At 40.2% G+C, this 15,845-nt stretch overlaps 1 protein-coding gene across 2 annotated transcripts in view; it reads right to left on the bottom strand.

Annotated features, from left to right (window-relative positions):
- The window catches only part of ubxn6 (UBX domain protein 6), a 41,259-nt gene continuing 25,414 nt past the window's right edge, over window positions 1-15,845 (bottom strand). For both annotated transcript variants that reach the window (XM_048559561.2, XM_048559562.2), the window contains exons 7-11: window positions 12,975-13,059; window positions 12,232-12,451; window positions 6,569-6,699; window positions 3,150-3,295; window positions 1-1,222 (exon numbers count right to left, since the gene is read on the bottom strand). In XM_048559561.2, coding sequence (XP_048415518.1) covers window positions 1,097-1,222; window positions 3,150-3,295; window positions 6,569-6,699; window positions 12,232-12,451; window positions 12,975-13,059 — 708 coding nt within the window. In that variant the 3' untranslated portion in view covers window positions 1-1,096. The remainder of the gene's footprint in view (window positions 1,223-3,149; window positions 3,296-6,568; window positions 6,700-12,231; window positions 12,452-12,974; window positions 13,060-15,845) is intronic.

The following is a 15,845-nucleotide window of genomic DNA, read 5'->3' as shown; positions in this document are numbered from 1 at the left end:
TTGTTAAAACATTTTTTTTTTGTTAACTGCATACCCTGCAGATCTGCATATAAGAAAGGGAAAGCAATTAGGTTTCACCAAATTTTTTTCCTTTAACAATTCCCTCTTAGCAATGTCACTACCAACTCCAATTTAATTTGATGTGTTCACAGTAACCGAATCATGAATTCTCACTTGCAAAAACGTAACTCCCAGCATTTCTACTACAATACCACTTAATTAAGAATAAAGACAGAAGATGCTTGAGAAATTGAGCATGTCTGGCAATATCTATGGACCGTGTTCTGAAGACAAATCATATTGGACTTGAATTGTTACCTGTATCCACAGAAACTGCTAGGCCTGCTAAGTTCAGTATTCTCTGCATTTTTTTTTCCAGATTTCAAGCATTTGCACAATTTTGCTTTTTACAGATTCTAAAAAAGTAAGTATTGGCTACAATGCCTTCAACGTTGTGGTCAATATTTCAAATAAATAATGGAATAACAGACGGAGGTCAGTCAGTAAATCAGCAGTGAAAAATATACAAGCTACTCAACAGCAGTACCATGTACTTTAATAATAAGCTCAGGACATTACTGGTGAACCAACACCACCAAGGCTAAATCCCATTCAAAACAAAAGTTCAACACAAGTGGTTTATTCAATGGTCTCAAATACTTTCACACTGCTTTCTTTGCAACCATGTTCTTGAACTGTTGGAAAGGATGCTCTTCCTCATTAATTCAAACTCTTAACATGTGGAATTTCTGAACTAACAGCTGAAATGTTTCTACTAATTGTAGTTACACTCATAGCCTGGTTCAGACCCATTCAGTTTTTCTTCTCTTTTGGAAGTACATCCTTAAAATGGGGCAGACTGAAAGTGGGAACTGGTACTTAAACCATATCTAATTGCTGCATAGTGCAATGTGTTAATATAGCACGGTATTGTCATTCAACTACCTCGAATCATGATACTTCAAATTGCTCCAGAAAAAAATTCTTCGTTCTCCCCCTCCTCTATTTGATACAACATTAACAGGACACCGCCTTATAATATACAAAATACATTTACAAACAATATTTAGCTGAGCATTGAAAGTCCATTTTTTACTTATACAAGTGTTTGGATGTCAGACAGCAGTTCTTGTTTTAGCATGTTAGTGTGACTTTGCCCTGCAGCCTCAAGATTTGCTAGAACCTCTGCATCCCATGTCAACGTCAGCAAAGCAGCAGGAACCTGAAAACAACAGGGAAAAACGTCACTGTTTGAAGTTTAAAATGGGTCTTAAGACAGACTACTTTTGATTAACTATATTCACTAGATAATATTTCTTCCTTCCGATAAAGATTTTATAGGTTGCACACACATCAGGTGATCATGATTAAAAGCAGAGATGCCGGAAATATATATCTGCATTTGTACAGTAAAAAGTATAGTCGAGGAGATACAATATTTATTTCTAACTGCTGCATGGACTGGAGACACTGGAAGTGAACACACTGGCATCTAGCTTCACAGCACAGAGGGAACACTGATCAGGAATCAACACTGGAAAGTAGTACTAGAGAACATATGCCATAAGAACAGAAGCAGGCCTTTAACCGTCAAGTCTGCTACCCATTCAGAGAAATCATGGCTGATCTGATAATCATTAAATCAACTTCCCTGCCTATTGCCAAAAACACTTGACATCCTCACCGAAATTAAAAAAACATCTGACATCACAGCCTTGAATATTCTTGATGGCCCAGCCTCTCTTGTCCCCTGCATAAAGAATTCCACAAACTATGCCCTGAGAGAAGAAATGTGTCCTTTTCTGTCTTAAGTGGGCAATCCCTCACAGATGATAATGGGAACTGCAGATGCTGGAGAATCCAAGATAATAAAATGGAGGCTGGATGAACACAGCAGGCCCAGCAGCATCTCAGGAGCACTGATGAAGGGTCTCGCCCGAAACGTCAGCTTTTGTGCTCCTGAGATGCTGCTGGGCCTGCTGTGTTCATCCAGCCTCATTTTATTATCTCTAATCCCTCACGGATGATGCACTGTGCTCGAATACACTCCCACAAAAGGAACCAGCCTCACAGCATCCATCCTGTCAAGCCCCTTAAGAACCTTCTATGTCTCATTAAGATCTTCTCTCATTCTTCTAAACTCAAATAAGTATAGGTCCAAACTTCTCAACATTTCCCCTTAAGGAAAGTCCTCCATGCCCAAAATCAGCCTAGTGAATTTTCGCTGGACTGCCTCCAATGTCAGTATATCTTTCTTAAGATAAGCGGACCAAAATGCTCCATTCTAGATGTGATTTAACTAGTGCCTTTTGTAGTTTTAGCAAGACATCCTTATATTTGTACTCCATTCCATTTGCCATCCATATTCCCCGAACAGCTATATAAACTTTCTCATGATTCATGCACAAGGACCCTTGAATCGCTCTTTGCTGCAGCTTTCTGCAGTGTCTCGTCGTTGAAACAGTATTGAATTCCTTTATTTCTCCTGCCCAAGTGCATAACTTCACATTTTCCACATTATATTCCAAGTTTTTGCCCACTTAGCAAACCTGGCCAAATTCTTCAAACTGTCATTCTTATCACTTGCTTTCCCATGTATTTGCATCATCCGCAAACTTGACTGTAGTACGTTCACTTCTCTCAGCCATATCATTAATGTATTTTGGAAATAATTCTGGTCCCAGCACTGATCCCTGCGGCACACTACTAGTTGCAAGTTGCCATCCTGAAAATGACCCCCTATACGAACTCTGTCTTCCTGTAGTTGGTCAAGGTCATTACTTGAAACATTAATTTGTGTTTGCAGTATTGATCATTTCACTGGTCAATCCTTTGCCATGTTCACTATCTGTCTTATGCCCTCGGAACTTGAGCACAGGAAACAATCGTGTTAGCGTTCCTGATACTTGCTTTTGTCTACAGAGGAAAATACCCAAAATAGGAAACAAAATGAGAAAAAAAAAAGAGAAAAGTAGCAGCAATCCACTTCTTTTAGCAGAAGACAGGAAATTTGAACATTTTGGTATACTGAAAGGTTCTACTGATGGTTCTTTGGTGTTAGGTGCGAAGGAGAAACAGATTTGAGAGTAACTTCTGGCTTTTTTTTAAATGTTGATTAGCCAAATATGTAACTATAAAAGCAGTTTTACCAGGCCCACTTCAATAAACATTGCGGATTCATCTTTCAGTTTCTGTCCTCCAGGAGCCATCAGTTCAAAAGGAATCCAGTCTCTTTCCAGAACACTGTGGATAAATTCACGAAGGGCTAAAACCCTCTCTCGGGCATAAAATGTCCCTGAAAGGAAGAAATGTTGTTAATAAATTTACCACTGAGAAAGGGGAGAAATGTTGCTACATATTTCAGCTTTAGTTATCAGGTTTTGATAGACTCACTGGAGTCTCACATATTTCCTCAAACTTTTCGCTTTATTCAGAAGATATTTTGTTATCTTCACGTTAACATTTTTGAAATACATGTATTCAGTTATCTTGTTGAAACAAATTTGAAGTCCAAATAAAGGAACTGATATGTTAAGAAAGACACGTAGCTTCTTCACACATATACAATGCAGGAATGAGAAATAAAAATGTCAATCAGCATTTCAGTTATTGGAAATATTTACTAATAAAGAAGTAAATAACAACATAGGGAATAGGAGCTGAAGAAAGTCACTTAGTCCCTGGAGCTGACTCCACCATTCAGTTAGATTATGGAGGAGGTCAGATGATACTTTGTGAGCTACTGTCATGCCTCAGAGCTTCTTTAGATCACATCTTGAATATACTCAATGACTGAACATTCACATCTTTCAGAGTTGAGAATTCCAAAAGTCTGAAGAAATTGAAGGAAGTTCCCATCCAGTACTAAATAGCCAACACCTTTTTCTAAGTTCCTCCAGGTTGCCCAGCCTTGGAAAAAATTGTTATCACATGCCCAGTTAAGCCTCTTAAAAAAGTGTTACATCTTTCAAGTGGATCACCTTTCACTCTCTAAAGTCAGACAAATACAGGTCCAGTAAAAACTCAATCGCTCCTTAAAGGGTAAACCCTTCATCTCAGGTACCAGTCAAGTGAACCTTCATGGCATTTCAAAGAAACATACGCAAGAAATAGGAGCAGAAGTAAGCCATTTGTTCCTTCAACCTGTGCTGAATTGAACATGTGATGGTTCATCATTCAATTCTATACTCTGTCCCTACTTTCTCCCTATACCCTTTAACTCTAAGAATATGCAACTCCTTCTTGAAAATATACAATATTTTGACCTCAAAAGCCTTCTTGGCAGGCTCACCACTCTCTGGGTGAAGAAATTTGTCATGTCAGTCCTAAAAGGCCTAGCCCATATCCTTAAACTGTGACTCCTATTCTGGACTGCCCAGTTATCAGGAACATCCTTCCTACATTTATTCTGTCTAGTCCTGTTAGAAGAAATTTCTATGGAGATCCCATAACCATCCCATTCTTCTAAACTCCAATGAATATTGTCCTAACTGATCCAGAGTTGTTTCATACATCAGTCCTGCCATCCCAGGAATCAATCTGATAAAGCTTGGTTACACACCTTCCATTGCTAGAACATCCTGCCTCAGATAAAGGAGACTAAAACTGCACACAATACTCCAGGTGTGGTCTCTCAAAAGTCCTGTAAAATTGCAGCTAGGCATCTCCACTCCTGTACTCAAATCCTCTCACTATGAATGCCAACATACCAATGTCTTCACCTCCTGCTGCACATGCCTACTTACATTCAGGGTCTGTTGTACAAGGACACCCAGGTCTCGTTGCAACGCCCTCTCCACTTTCTGAATTTATTGCCATTCAGATAATAATCTGCCTTCCTGATTTTGATACCAAATGGGCTACATCACATTTAACAACATTATACTTCATTTACCCAACCACACAATTTTTCCAAATCATACTGAAGCATTCCTACAATGGGTTCACAGCACACTGTCTCAAGGATTGTCTTGCCATTAGTAATAAGACCAAAACTGAACATTGTAATCTGTGTGTGACCTAACCAGTGTCTGTTTAATTATAGTGAGACTTGTTTTACTCTTTGTAACAAAATCTAACATATCATTTATTTTCCTATTGCTTGCAGTACCTGCAGTTAACTTTGTGACTCATTTACAAAGACACCAAGTTCTGTCTGAATGCAAACATTTTCCAGTTTCTCACTATACTAAACTATCTTCTGACAAAAGTGGATAATTTCACATTTCACCACACTGTTTCCCATGTGCCATGTTCCTACCTACTCACTTAATCTTTACTGAACAGCAAATCTCATCCAGGCTCATACTGACATTTTCAGTATCTCACAGTTACAGACTGCCAAGCCAAAAATGCCTCATTTATTTCTCTTCTTGATTTAATGTTCATTCACCAATCCTCAGTTTATGCTAAGATTATTCCAATCCATAAGATCCAATTTAGCATAAGAAGTTTGCATGATACCTCACACTTACTGCTGCCCTTACCCAGCCCACTACCTGTATCCTCAAAATAAACTCTTCAAATCATTAAATGCTATTTCCCTTCTGTATATGTTATAAATCTGTTCACAATTTCCACAGTGTCCTGTTCCCAATTCTATAAGCTTATTGCATTTTATCTACTGCGGTTAGATTAACAGGCCTATAGTTCTGCATTTTCTCTCCTCCTTAAACAGCAGGGTTGAGAAAGTTGGCTACTTTCCAATGCTCTAGATCCATTCTCAAACCTGATACACCCCGGAAGATCAAAACCAGTAAATCCACTATCTGAGCTGCTACTCATTTTAAAACCCCTGGATGTCAGCTGTTCTGTTCAGAGAATTTGCAGCTGTTTAATTTCAATAACTTCTCTAGTGTCATTTCTTCATTAATATTGATTTATTCAAGTTCTTCTCACTAGACCCTTGCTTCTCTATTATTTCTCATATGCTTTTTTGTCTTCCGCCATGAAGGCAATGTCTCTACTACTTCATTATTTCCCCTACTTCCACCTTTAATGGGCCCAAATTTGCTGCAGCTTATTTCTTCCTTTTTCCGTATGTATAAAAATGTTGCAGTCTGTTTCTAGGTTTCTTGCTAGTTCCACTCATATTCTATTTATTCTTATAAATTTCTTGGTCTTCTTTTCCAAAATCCTTCCAATCCTCGTGTTTATTCCTCTTTTTACTGACATTGCAGGTTTCTTGCTTTGACCTAATACAATATCAATTTTTTCTTGTTAACCTCTACTAGAGAATCAACTCACTTAAACAAACCTACATGCTGCAGTGAGAAGATTGGTGCAGAAATACATAACAAATAACTTGGTGCAAAAATTGAATTTTTATTACTTCTAATCATTCCAGCAGCTATGTAATGCATGTATATAACAATTCTATTATCAATTAGATATTTGCTTGTTCATCTTTGTAAGAGAAGATTACTTAAGCAGGTACAGGACAACAGGATTTGAAAGAATCAGAGGAGATATTAGATTAATGCAAGAAACTAGTGGTGACATTTTTTAACAGATTTAAAACTCTAAGTCATGACCGGACTGACTGCAGATTTTCAAAATGAAAGGTTACCTTGTAAAATGTATCCATCTGGGAATCTGACACGCAAGAGTGTGTAGTTATATTTCTTCAACTCCCTCTGCTCGTCTCTCTCCCGCATAGCTTTAGTTCTTAGTTTGGTCATTCTATCCACAGCTTCTGATCTGTCATAAAACACCCAATTTTACATTGCTTTAATTTCCTCAAAAGATGATCTAAACAGCCAATGTAGTACTCAATGTAAAAGCAAAAAGAGAAATTGCTGGGAAAACTCAGCAGGCCTGGCAGGTTCTGTGGAAATAGATCATAGAATCCCTACAGTGTAGAAATAAGCCCTTCGGCCCAACAAGTCCATACCGACCTTCAGAGCATCCCACTCAGACCCATCCCTGTATAACCCATCTAATCTACACATCCCTGGACACTATGGGCAATCCACCTAGACTGCATATATTTCAACTGTGGCAGGAACCTCGAGCACCCGCAGGCAACCCATGCAGAAACGGGGAGAACGTCTGTGTGGAATTTGCACAGTCACCCGAGGGTGGAATCGAACCCAGATCACTGGTGCTGAGGCAGCAGTGCTAACCACTGTGCCACTATGCTGCCCCAAAGAAAGCACAGTTTTAATGTTTAGGGTACAGTGACCCTTCTTCGGAGCATATGCTTTGTTTTGCCAGTAACTTCTGTTTTTGTTTCTGATTTCCAGCATCCACAATTCTGTTTTTTTTTCCACTCAAAGTAGCACTGGGTTAAAGACTAAGCTGAATTCCGGTCTAAACTAGCCTGGGATTAACAGCTGGCTTGTGTCAATGGTCTTGGATAGCGAGGGGAAAGCAATTACAGAGTAGATATTTGCAATCAACTTGTTCAGACATGTTATGACATACCTCTGAAGCAAGTGGACTTGAATGAGTGCCTTCTAGCTCAGAGGTAAGGGATACTACCACTTTGCTCCAAGACCCTCAAAATAATTAGAGAGTAAACAGCACAGAAACAGGGTATTCAGCCAACTGGTCCATCCCGTTGCTTATGCTGCGGAAGAGTCCAGTAACCCACTTCATTTCACCTATCTAGCTTCTCCTTAAATGCATTTATGCTGTATGCCTTTATTACTCAATGCTCACCCCAAGTTCCACATTCTAATTGCTCATACAATCCCTACAGTTTGGAAGCAGGCCATTTGGCCCATTGAATCCCACCAACCCTCAGAACAGTATCACACCCAGACCCACCCCCAGCTCTATCCCTGTATTCCTGCATTTCCCCTGGCTAATCTACCTAACATGCACATTCCTGGATACTCTCAGCAATTTAGCATGGCTGATTTACCTAACCTGCACAGCTTTGGACAGTGGAAGGAAACTGGAGCACCTGGAGGAAACCCACACGGACAGTGAAAAAGTGCAAACTCTACACAGACAGTCGCCTGAGGGTGGAATCAAACCTGGGTCGCTCACACGCTGAGGCGGCAGTGCTAATCACTGAGAGACCGTGCTGCCCCAACTCATGGAGTTAAGGTGTTTCTCTAGAATTCCTTATTGGGTTTATTCGTAAGTTTACATTTACAACATAGGGAGAAACATTCCTCACAGCTTTCATACTTCAGCTGTAAATACTCATTTCACAGTCTTCTCTTTTCTAGAGGAAAAAAAAAACCCAAACTGTTCAGTTAGAATCTCCCAGCTCCAAACATCACCCTTACAAATTATTTTTGCAACTTGCAATGATCATAGAATGCCTGAATGCCAGTTGGTACAATCACTGGCCTATAACTCGTTAAAAATTAGATGAAAGAAAATACTACAAAGAAATTTGGCATTATTGTAGTGTTTTTCCTACCTTAGAAACAGCCCAAAAGTGCTTTAAAACAATGAGTCATTTCTTCAAATCTTGTGCTAAATCTTATGCTTTTTAAACTGAGTGAGAGTTATGTTGCTGTTTTTTTTTGGGAAAAGATTTCTTGCTTTATTTTAACCGGTCATCATTAATTACCAAGCCCATGCTTATTCCATCCCCATGTCCAATTCTATCCTCATCTTACCATACTCCATTCCTGGAACAACACGCCACACATATCTGCTGAAAGACCAGCATCCCTGGTGCTTGTGCGATATTTTAAAGGCCACTTCAGACATTCAGACGAGCACTGCCATTTCAAAGCCACCCTGCTCAGTCAAGGACAGAGTCTGAACGTATTAGAGGAGAAGAGGCATGTGATTCTCCAACACTGACCTCAAGGACTTGGTCGAGAGGTAGTGTAAAGCAGAGGAGTCCTCTTCCAGAAGGGCTAGCAGAAGTGGATGCATCACCAGACCCTGACAATCAGGTCCAAGGACACCACCCAGGTCTGGGCCATCTCCTTATGGCACTGCTGGCCATTCCTGAAGTTCAATGACCTTTTCCGTTTGAACAGAGTAAGTGCCACATTCTTGTTTCTGCAACTTCACAAATACGATCTCTGCTGCTGCACATACCTTCCACCATAGTTCATGCTCTGCTGCCTGCACTCACTTCCCTTTCCCCCAACCTCTTACAGTACCTAACTTTGAGACATGGCTGCCTGCTTACTGAAAATGCAGTGTGCGTGCCACATAAGTCGCTGGCACATGCAGGTCTATAATTGAAGATCTATAATTGACATAGCACTGTGTCCTGCAGCAAAAGTGTACTTCCTCATGTCTGAAGGCTGCTGACCAATAAGGCAAGCTGTCTGGTCGTGTGACCGCACTAATTGTCATGGCAAGGCGTGGTTGCTGCAGGCAGGCGTTGAGTGAGCGAGTGCTTGGAAAGCAAGCCAGCAGCTCTGAAATGCAGCCTGGTCCAGTCTCAGAGATGAGTACACATATATATGCAAGCAATGAGTTCTCACAGCAGCTTTTCAATGCTATTTGCTGATGAGCTTTCAAATGAGAGTCTGTGCTTCCTAGCCACCTGGATATGGATCAGAGAGGTGCCATGATGATCACAAAGAGCTGGCAAATGTTGGATGCCAATGTCCACGCACAAGGGATGCATGCAGCTCATGGTCATGGATTATGCCCCAAGACAATGCTTAGTGCTGGGCACGAGGAGATGAATTGTACCTGGAGATGTCATATTTCTCCTGGCTGCGTGCTGTAATTTCCATAACAAAATTTCTTCATGTCTAACTTGTTCAGTGTGTTTGGTATGATAGAAAGCTGAATAGTAGTGAATTGTCTTGAGCCGCTATGAAGGAATTTATCAAGCTATAATCCGTCCTGATCAGCAACTGACCGCTGCCTATTAAGAAAATCACTTCACCAGTTGGCAAATGCATAAAAGACTCAGCAAATTGTTCCCAACATCAAGAGAAGCCATGCCATTTCTTGCCTGATTCTGCCACAAATCTCATCATGTTACTCAGACCTCCAATAAAATTCCACTCTTAGTCACTGCTTTATAAGCAACCTTAGCAGTGACTTTGCATATATGAAAGTCCTTTGAACAACAAATATTTGATGCAATTTTGATGGTGGGAAGAATGGCCAAGTAGTCATTTCTGGAGGGCCTGCCAGTGCTCATGGAGCGGTGCTTCATGAGCAACCACAAAGAGCAGAAAATTCTTACAGAACTGAGTATCTTGCTGCACTTACCACATTCTTAAAGTAAACAAAAAGCGGAGAAAATACTTCTGACTTGAACGTTTTATGAAAAATTGCAAATATAAGGTCGGAGAAAGGTCAGCAGCAATTTATAGCTGAAATAGCATGGTGCTGTATAGGTATAACAATTGTGTCATTATGCCAATATACAGTACAAATGAATCTCAACATCTAGCAACCAATCTCAGTGTCAGCATTGTCTCCAAGCAGAGCTTAGGCTCCAGAAGTGGTCAAACATAGTTCATAAGGCCGTAAGACATAGGAGTGGAAGTAAGGCCATTCGTCCCATTGAACCACTGGCCATTTAATCATGGCTGTTGGGCATTTCAACTCCACCTCCCTGCACTCTCCCCATAGCCCTTGATTCCTTGTGAGATCAAGAATTTATCGATCTCAGCCTTGAAGGCATTTAACGTCCCGGTCTCCACTGCGCTCTGTGGCAATGAATTCCACAGGGCCACCACTCTCTGGCTGAAGAAATGTCTCCTCATTTCCGTTTTAAATTTACCCCCTCTAATTCTAAGACTGTGCCCACGGGTCCTAGTCTCCCCGCCAAACGGAAACAACTTCCCAGCATCCACCCTTTCTAAGCCATACATACATCATTCAATGTATGCAAAGGTTAATAGGACCTGTTCAACTGCCGTGATGATGCTCACTATTCTCAAAACTGCAGCCTAACACAACACTAAAATGAAACAATGAGAATCACCTTTATCTTCAGTACAAACTCATCCTCCTACTAAAGGATTGCTTTTTGAAAATCACCATGCTTTGGGAACAGTGCCTGCTTTCACTTATTGCTTGGAGACCATTAGAAAGAAACACTAACACATTTGGTTCATGATTTGGTGGAAGTGAGGCACAATCAGAATTTGGTGACGCTATTCAGTATTTTTTTTTTAAATTAAAAATCAGCCAATAAGTTCTTGTAACATTTTGTTTGTCAATTAAACAAATTTTGTTGCTGTTGTGCAGTTAGTCAATTATTCTGTAAATTCTCTCCAGAGCACCAGAAAAATGGCAAGTTACAAATAAATCCTTCTTACCTGGTAGCCATCTTCACGTACATAAAATTGCAAAGATGCTCTCTTAAAAGACTTCCTTGTTTTTAAGACTATGCAAATGATAACACAGAGACCTTGCATAGCTTTTGACTGCATCTCAGATAACTTGGTTAAATTTGCTCAGTTGGCAAAAGCAACAATTTGAGAACTTAACTGTTTTTTTTAAAATACTGATTAACACCACCAAATGGCAGTTGTGACTCTCTTTTTCCACATTACAACTCAGACATGCCAGTGTTTCATTGTAATCGCTAATGGATACATATCCACAAGAAGACTCACGTGTCTGGAGCTGGTATCACCATCACAATAAAAAAAGCAGCTTAGGATTAAGGCAATACAGAAATTTTCGCTAAGTCATACATAGGAGCATATGAAGGGTCTAGGCCCGAAACGTCAGCTTTTGTGCTCCTGAGATGCTGCTTGGCCTGCTGTGTTCATCCAGCCTCACATTTTATTATCTTGGATTCTCCAGCATCTGCAGTTCCCATTATCTCTGATACATAGGAGCAGCCAAGTTCCATGGGACACAAAGCAGATATCTGTAATTTACAACATGAAAGGTGAAGTATACAAATCTGTTTAACTGCTCTAGATTGCAGAACAGCAGGAACAGTGATAGCAGATTTTCCACTGTACTCAGCAACTGAAACGTGCACTATAACTAAAAACAAAAGAGAACAAGCTTTGAATGAAATTTTTAGGCAAAGCATTTTTGCTAAAATGATGAATCAAACTGACTCATTTCTGAGTCAGAAGTTGGAGAATTTGAGCACATAAACTAATCAGACACCCCAGCGCAGTCCCAAAGAACTATAGGCTCAGATGTGCAAACAAATGTAAAAAGCTGCAATGAGGAGCTGCCTGGGAGTGGTACTCTTGGATTGGATGAAATCAGGCCTTCTTTATTCAGACATAACCAAATCTTAAAAATACATCTACATCTTCAGTGATCAAACACAAATGGCAATCCAGCAGCACCCATATGTGAATCTAACCTTACCTCATTAGCTGCTCCCGTTTGATTTCATCAGCAGTCAAATTGTAGAAGTCACTGGGCAATTCAAATTTTGCTGCCTGGGGTGAAGGGCGAAAAATCTGAATCCGTCGATCTAATTGCGCTCTTACAGGCTCAGCACTTAGAAGTTCACTTTTGTACTGTCTAAGCTCTTCAAATGTGTTGAGAAATTCCTCATTTAGCACGTAATAATCTTCTTCATTTTCTGTCATAGAACATAGTAAAGGCTTATTACATTACACCATGAAAGGTCAATCTCTTATCACACTGAAATTTCATTTTGATACTTCTTACTTCTTTGCAGTGCTGACACACGAACAAAGAAACAGCCTGTACAACAGCATCTCGGTGTATACATTGCCAATATAGCTAGCACTCCGAGCTGGCCCCAGAGACAAACTGGACACACTAACAAGGAAACTAGGCCATACACTGGGTACATAGTGATGAAGAGATAGGGTAGGGAGAACTTTTTCATCAAGGCATAATATTTCGATGTCACTTCAGGTTATTAAATGATAATGGACAATGCAACTTGCCATTTGTTTTCTCTGATGATTGAAGAGCATTTCAACCCAGCGAGGTTCATACTTTCTAAAACAGGCACTAATCATTTTTGTACTGCACAGATGCTCACAATTCCAGCAATATGGCAAGTTATTCCAAACCGTGGTTCATCAGGAGAAAATTGAACACACTATATTTGTTAGGTGCAGATTCATGATTACCTTGTCCTGCTACTTGTAACGTCTTCCTTTCAAACCCAATCGACTGTAAAAATTCATGTGTTCCTTCCAGTTCAGATATCCTTTCCTTAAGGAGAGAGCAAGAGCAAGTAAAAGAGATCAAAAAAAGAAAACAGACAGAGAAAGAGAGAATGAGAAAGAGGCAAAGAGAAAGAGAATACTTTGATATGCAGCATCTCAAAAATTTGACGACTAACTCGCCTAACTTTCTATTTTCATTGACAAAAATAAGTTAAGTTAACGTATCAACTACAACTGGATAATTCTTGAAGAATTATTGAAGGGCAGGTGCATCAACATAATGAATTATAGTGAACCAGCTACATAACAAACTAGAAACATAGAACATAGAACAGTACAGCACAGTACAGGCCCTTTGGCCCATGATGTTGTGCCAAACTTTTACCCTAATCCTAAAGATCTATCTAACCTCCATCCCTACCTTATACTATCATTCATATGCCTGTCTAATAGCTATTTAAATGCCCCTAATGTGGCCAACTCCACTACCCTCTCCGGCAATGCATTCCACGCCTCTACCACTAAGTAAAGAACATACCTCTAACGTCCCCCTGTATCTACCTCCACTCACTTTAAAATTATGACCCCTCATAATAGCTACCTGCACCCTAGGAAAAAGTCTCTGGCTGTCCACTCTAACTGTACCTTTGATCATTTTGTACACCTCTATTAAGTCACCTCTCATCCTTCATCATTCTAAAGAGAAAAGCCCCAGATCTCTCAACCTTTCTTCATAAGGCCTTCCCTCCATTCCTGGTAAATCTCCTCTGCACCTTTTCCAACGCCTCCACATCTTTCCTGTAATGAGGTGACCATAACTGGACACAATACTCCAGACGTGGCAAAACCAGGCTTTTGTATAGCTGGAGCATAACTTCACAGCTCTTGAACTCAATCCGTCAATTAATGAAAGCTAACACACCAAAAGCCTTCTTAACAACTCTATCCACCTGGGTGGCAGTTTTCAGGGAACTGTGAACATGAACCCTGCTCTTCCACACTGCCAAGAATCTTTCCGTTAACCCTGTATTCTGCTTTCAAGTTTGTCCTTCCAAAATGAATCACATCACTTTTCAGGGTTAAACTCCATCTGCCACTTCTCAGCCCAGCTCTGCATCCTATCAATGTCCCTTTGTAACCTACAACAGCCCTCCACACTGTCCACAACGTGACCCACCTCTGTATCATCCACAAACTTACTAATCTACCCTACCGCTCCTTCAGCAAAATCATCTACAAAAATCACAAATAGAAGAGGACCCAGAACAGATCCTTGTGGTACACCACTTGTAACTGAGCACCATGTTGAATATTTTCCGTCCACTACCACCCTTTGTCTTCTAAGGGTCAGCCAATGCTGAATCCAATCTGCCATATTTCCCCACATCCCATGCCTCCTTAACTACTGCATGAGCCGACCATGAGAACCTTATCAAACGCCTTACTTAAATCCGTGTAAATCCATCGACTGCTCTACCTTCATCCACATGTTTGGTCACCTCTTCAAAGAACTCAATAAGGTTTGTGAGGCATGATCTACTCCTCACAAATCCATGCTGACTATAAACAGGACAAGGTTACTGGTCTCAATTAGCTATGTTTAGCCATTATGGAGCAATGCCATGAAGATACCAAAACCTAAAGGTGCTGCAAACACCGGTCTCTAGTACCAGAAAACTGGTGAAGTCATTATTCATCACATGTGAAAGGGTGAGAATGAGAGAAATGAACATTATAGATGCAAATTCGAATAGAAAAAATTAGTCCAGAGCTCTCAGCTAAACAATAGCAGGGGAAAGTGGAATGCAAATATAATTTTCAAAGACAAATATTAGGACAAATAAATATCTCTCAAGAGCATGGAAAAACAGCGTTAAGCAAAATACTATAGATGCTGGAGATCTGAAGACCAGAAAAATGCTGGAGAAACTCAGAAGGTCTGGCAGTATCTGCAGAGGGAGAAAAAGCATTAATGTTTTGAGTCCCAATGACTTTTATTCATTTCTTCAGTGCTTAATATTTTTATTACGGCATGAAATACCCTGAAATCACTCAAGCAGTAGTTGGTTACTATATTGGTGACTCTGTAGCTTGCCAGATAATGCCATTAATGGATTTAATGGGCTTTCACTTGTACGTATGAAGTAGCAATCAGGAGGATTCATTCTGGAATAAAATTACTTTTACTTTGGAGCTTAGAATTAAGGAGGTTTGGATTTATAGCTCTGTGGTGGGAGGGCTTTGGAACACTCTCCCACAAATGGCAGTGGACACTGGATCAGTTGTTAATTTTAAATCTGAGAGAGATAAAGTTTTGTTAAGCAAAAGGTATTAAAGGATCTGGGCCAAAGGCAGGTGTATGGAGTTGAGTCACAGATCAGCTGTGATCCCATTGCATGTTAGAGAAGTTTCAAAGGGCTGAATGGCCTAGTCTTGTTCCTCGACTATAACCCTGCTTTTAACTTATCTTTCATAGGATGTGAACATTGCTGGTTAAGTCAATATTTGTTGCCCATCTCTAACCACTCCTAAGAAGATAGTGGTGAACACTTTCTTGAGCCACAGCAGTCTACATGCTGTTGGTATACCAACAGTTCCAGAAATTTGGCCCAATAGTGAAAGAAGGTGATGTATCGCCACAATCAGATGAATGGATGGCAACTTGCAGATAGTGCTGCTGCCTAGCATGCACTGTTTTTGGCTTCTAGTCATAGCTTTGAAAGATGGTGTGAAGAAACAGGTGAATTTCTGCAATTCACAGTGTAGATGTTGTCAATGCATGTCACTAGTAGAGGCAGTAAATATTTATGGTAGTGGGTAGGGTCTCAGATA

Source organism: Stegostoma tigrinum, chromosome 30 (assembly GCF_030684315.1).
Source record: "Stegostoma tigrinum isolate sSteTig4 chromosome 30, sSteTig4.hap1, whole genome shotgun sequence".
Lineage (NCBI taxonomy): Eukaryota > Metazoa > Chordata > Chondrichthyes > Orectolobiformes > Stegostomatidae > Stegostoma > Stegostoma tigrinum.
This window is presented reverse-complemented; position numbering and strand designations above follow the sequence as displayed.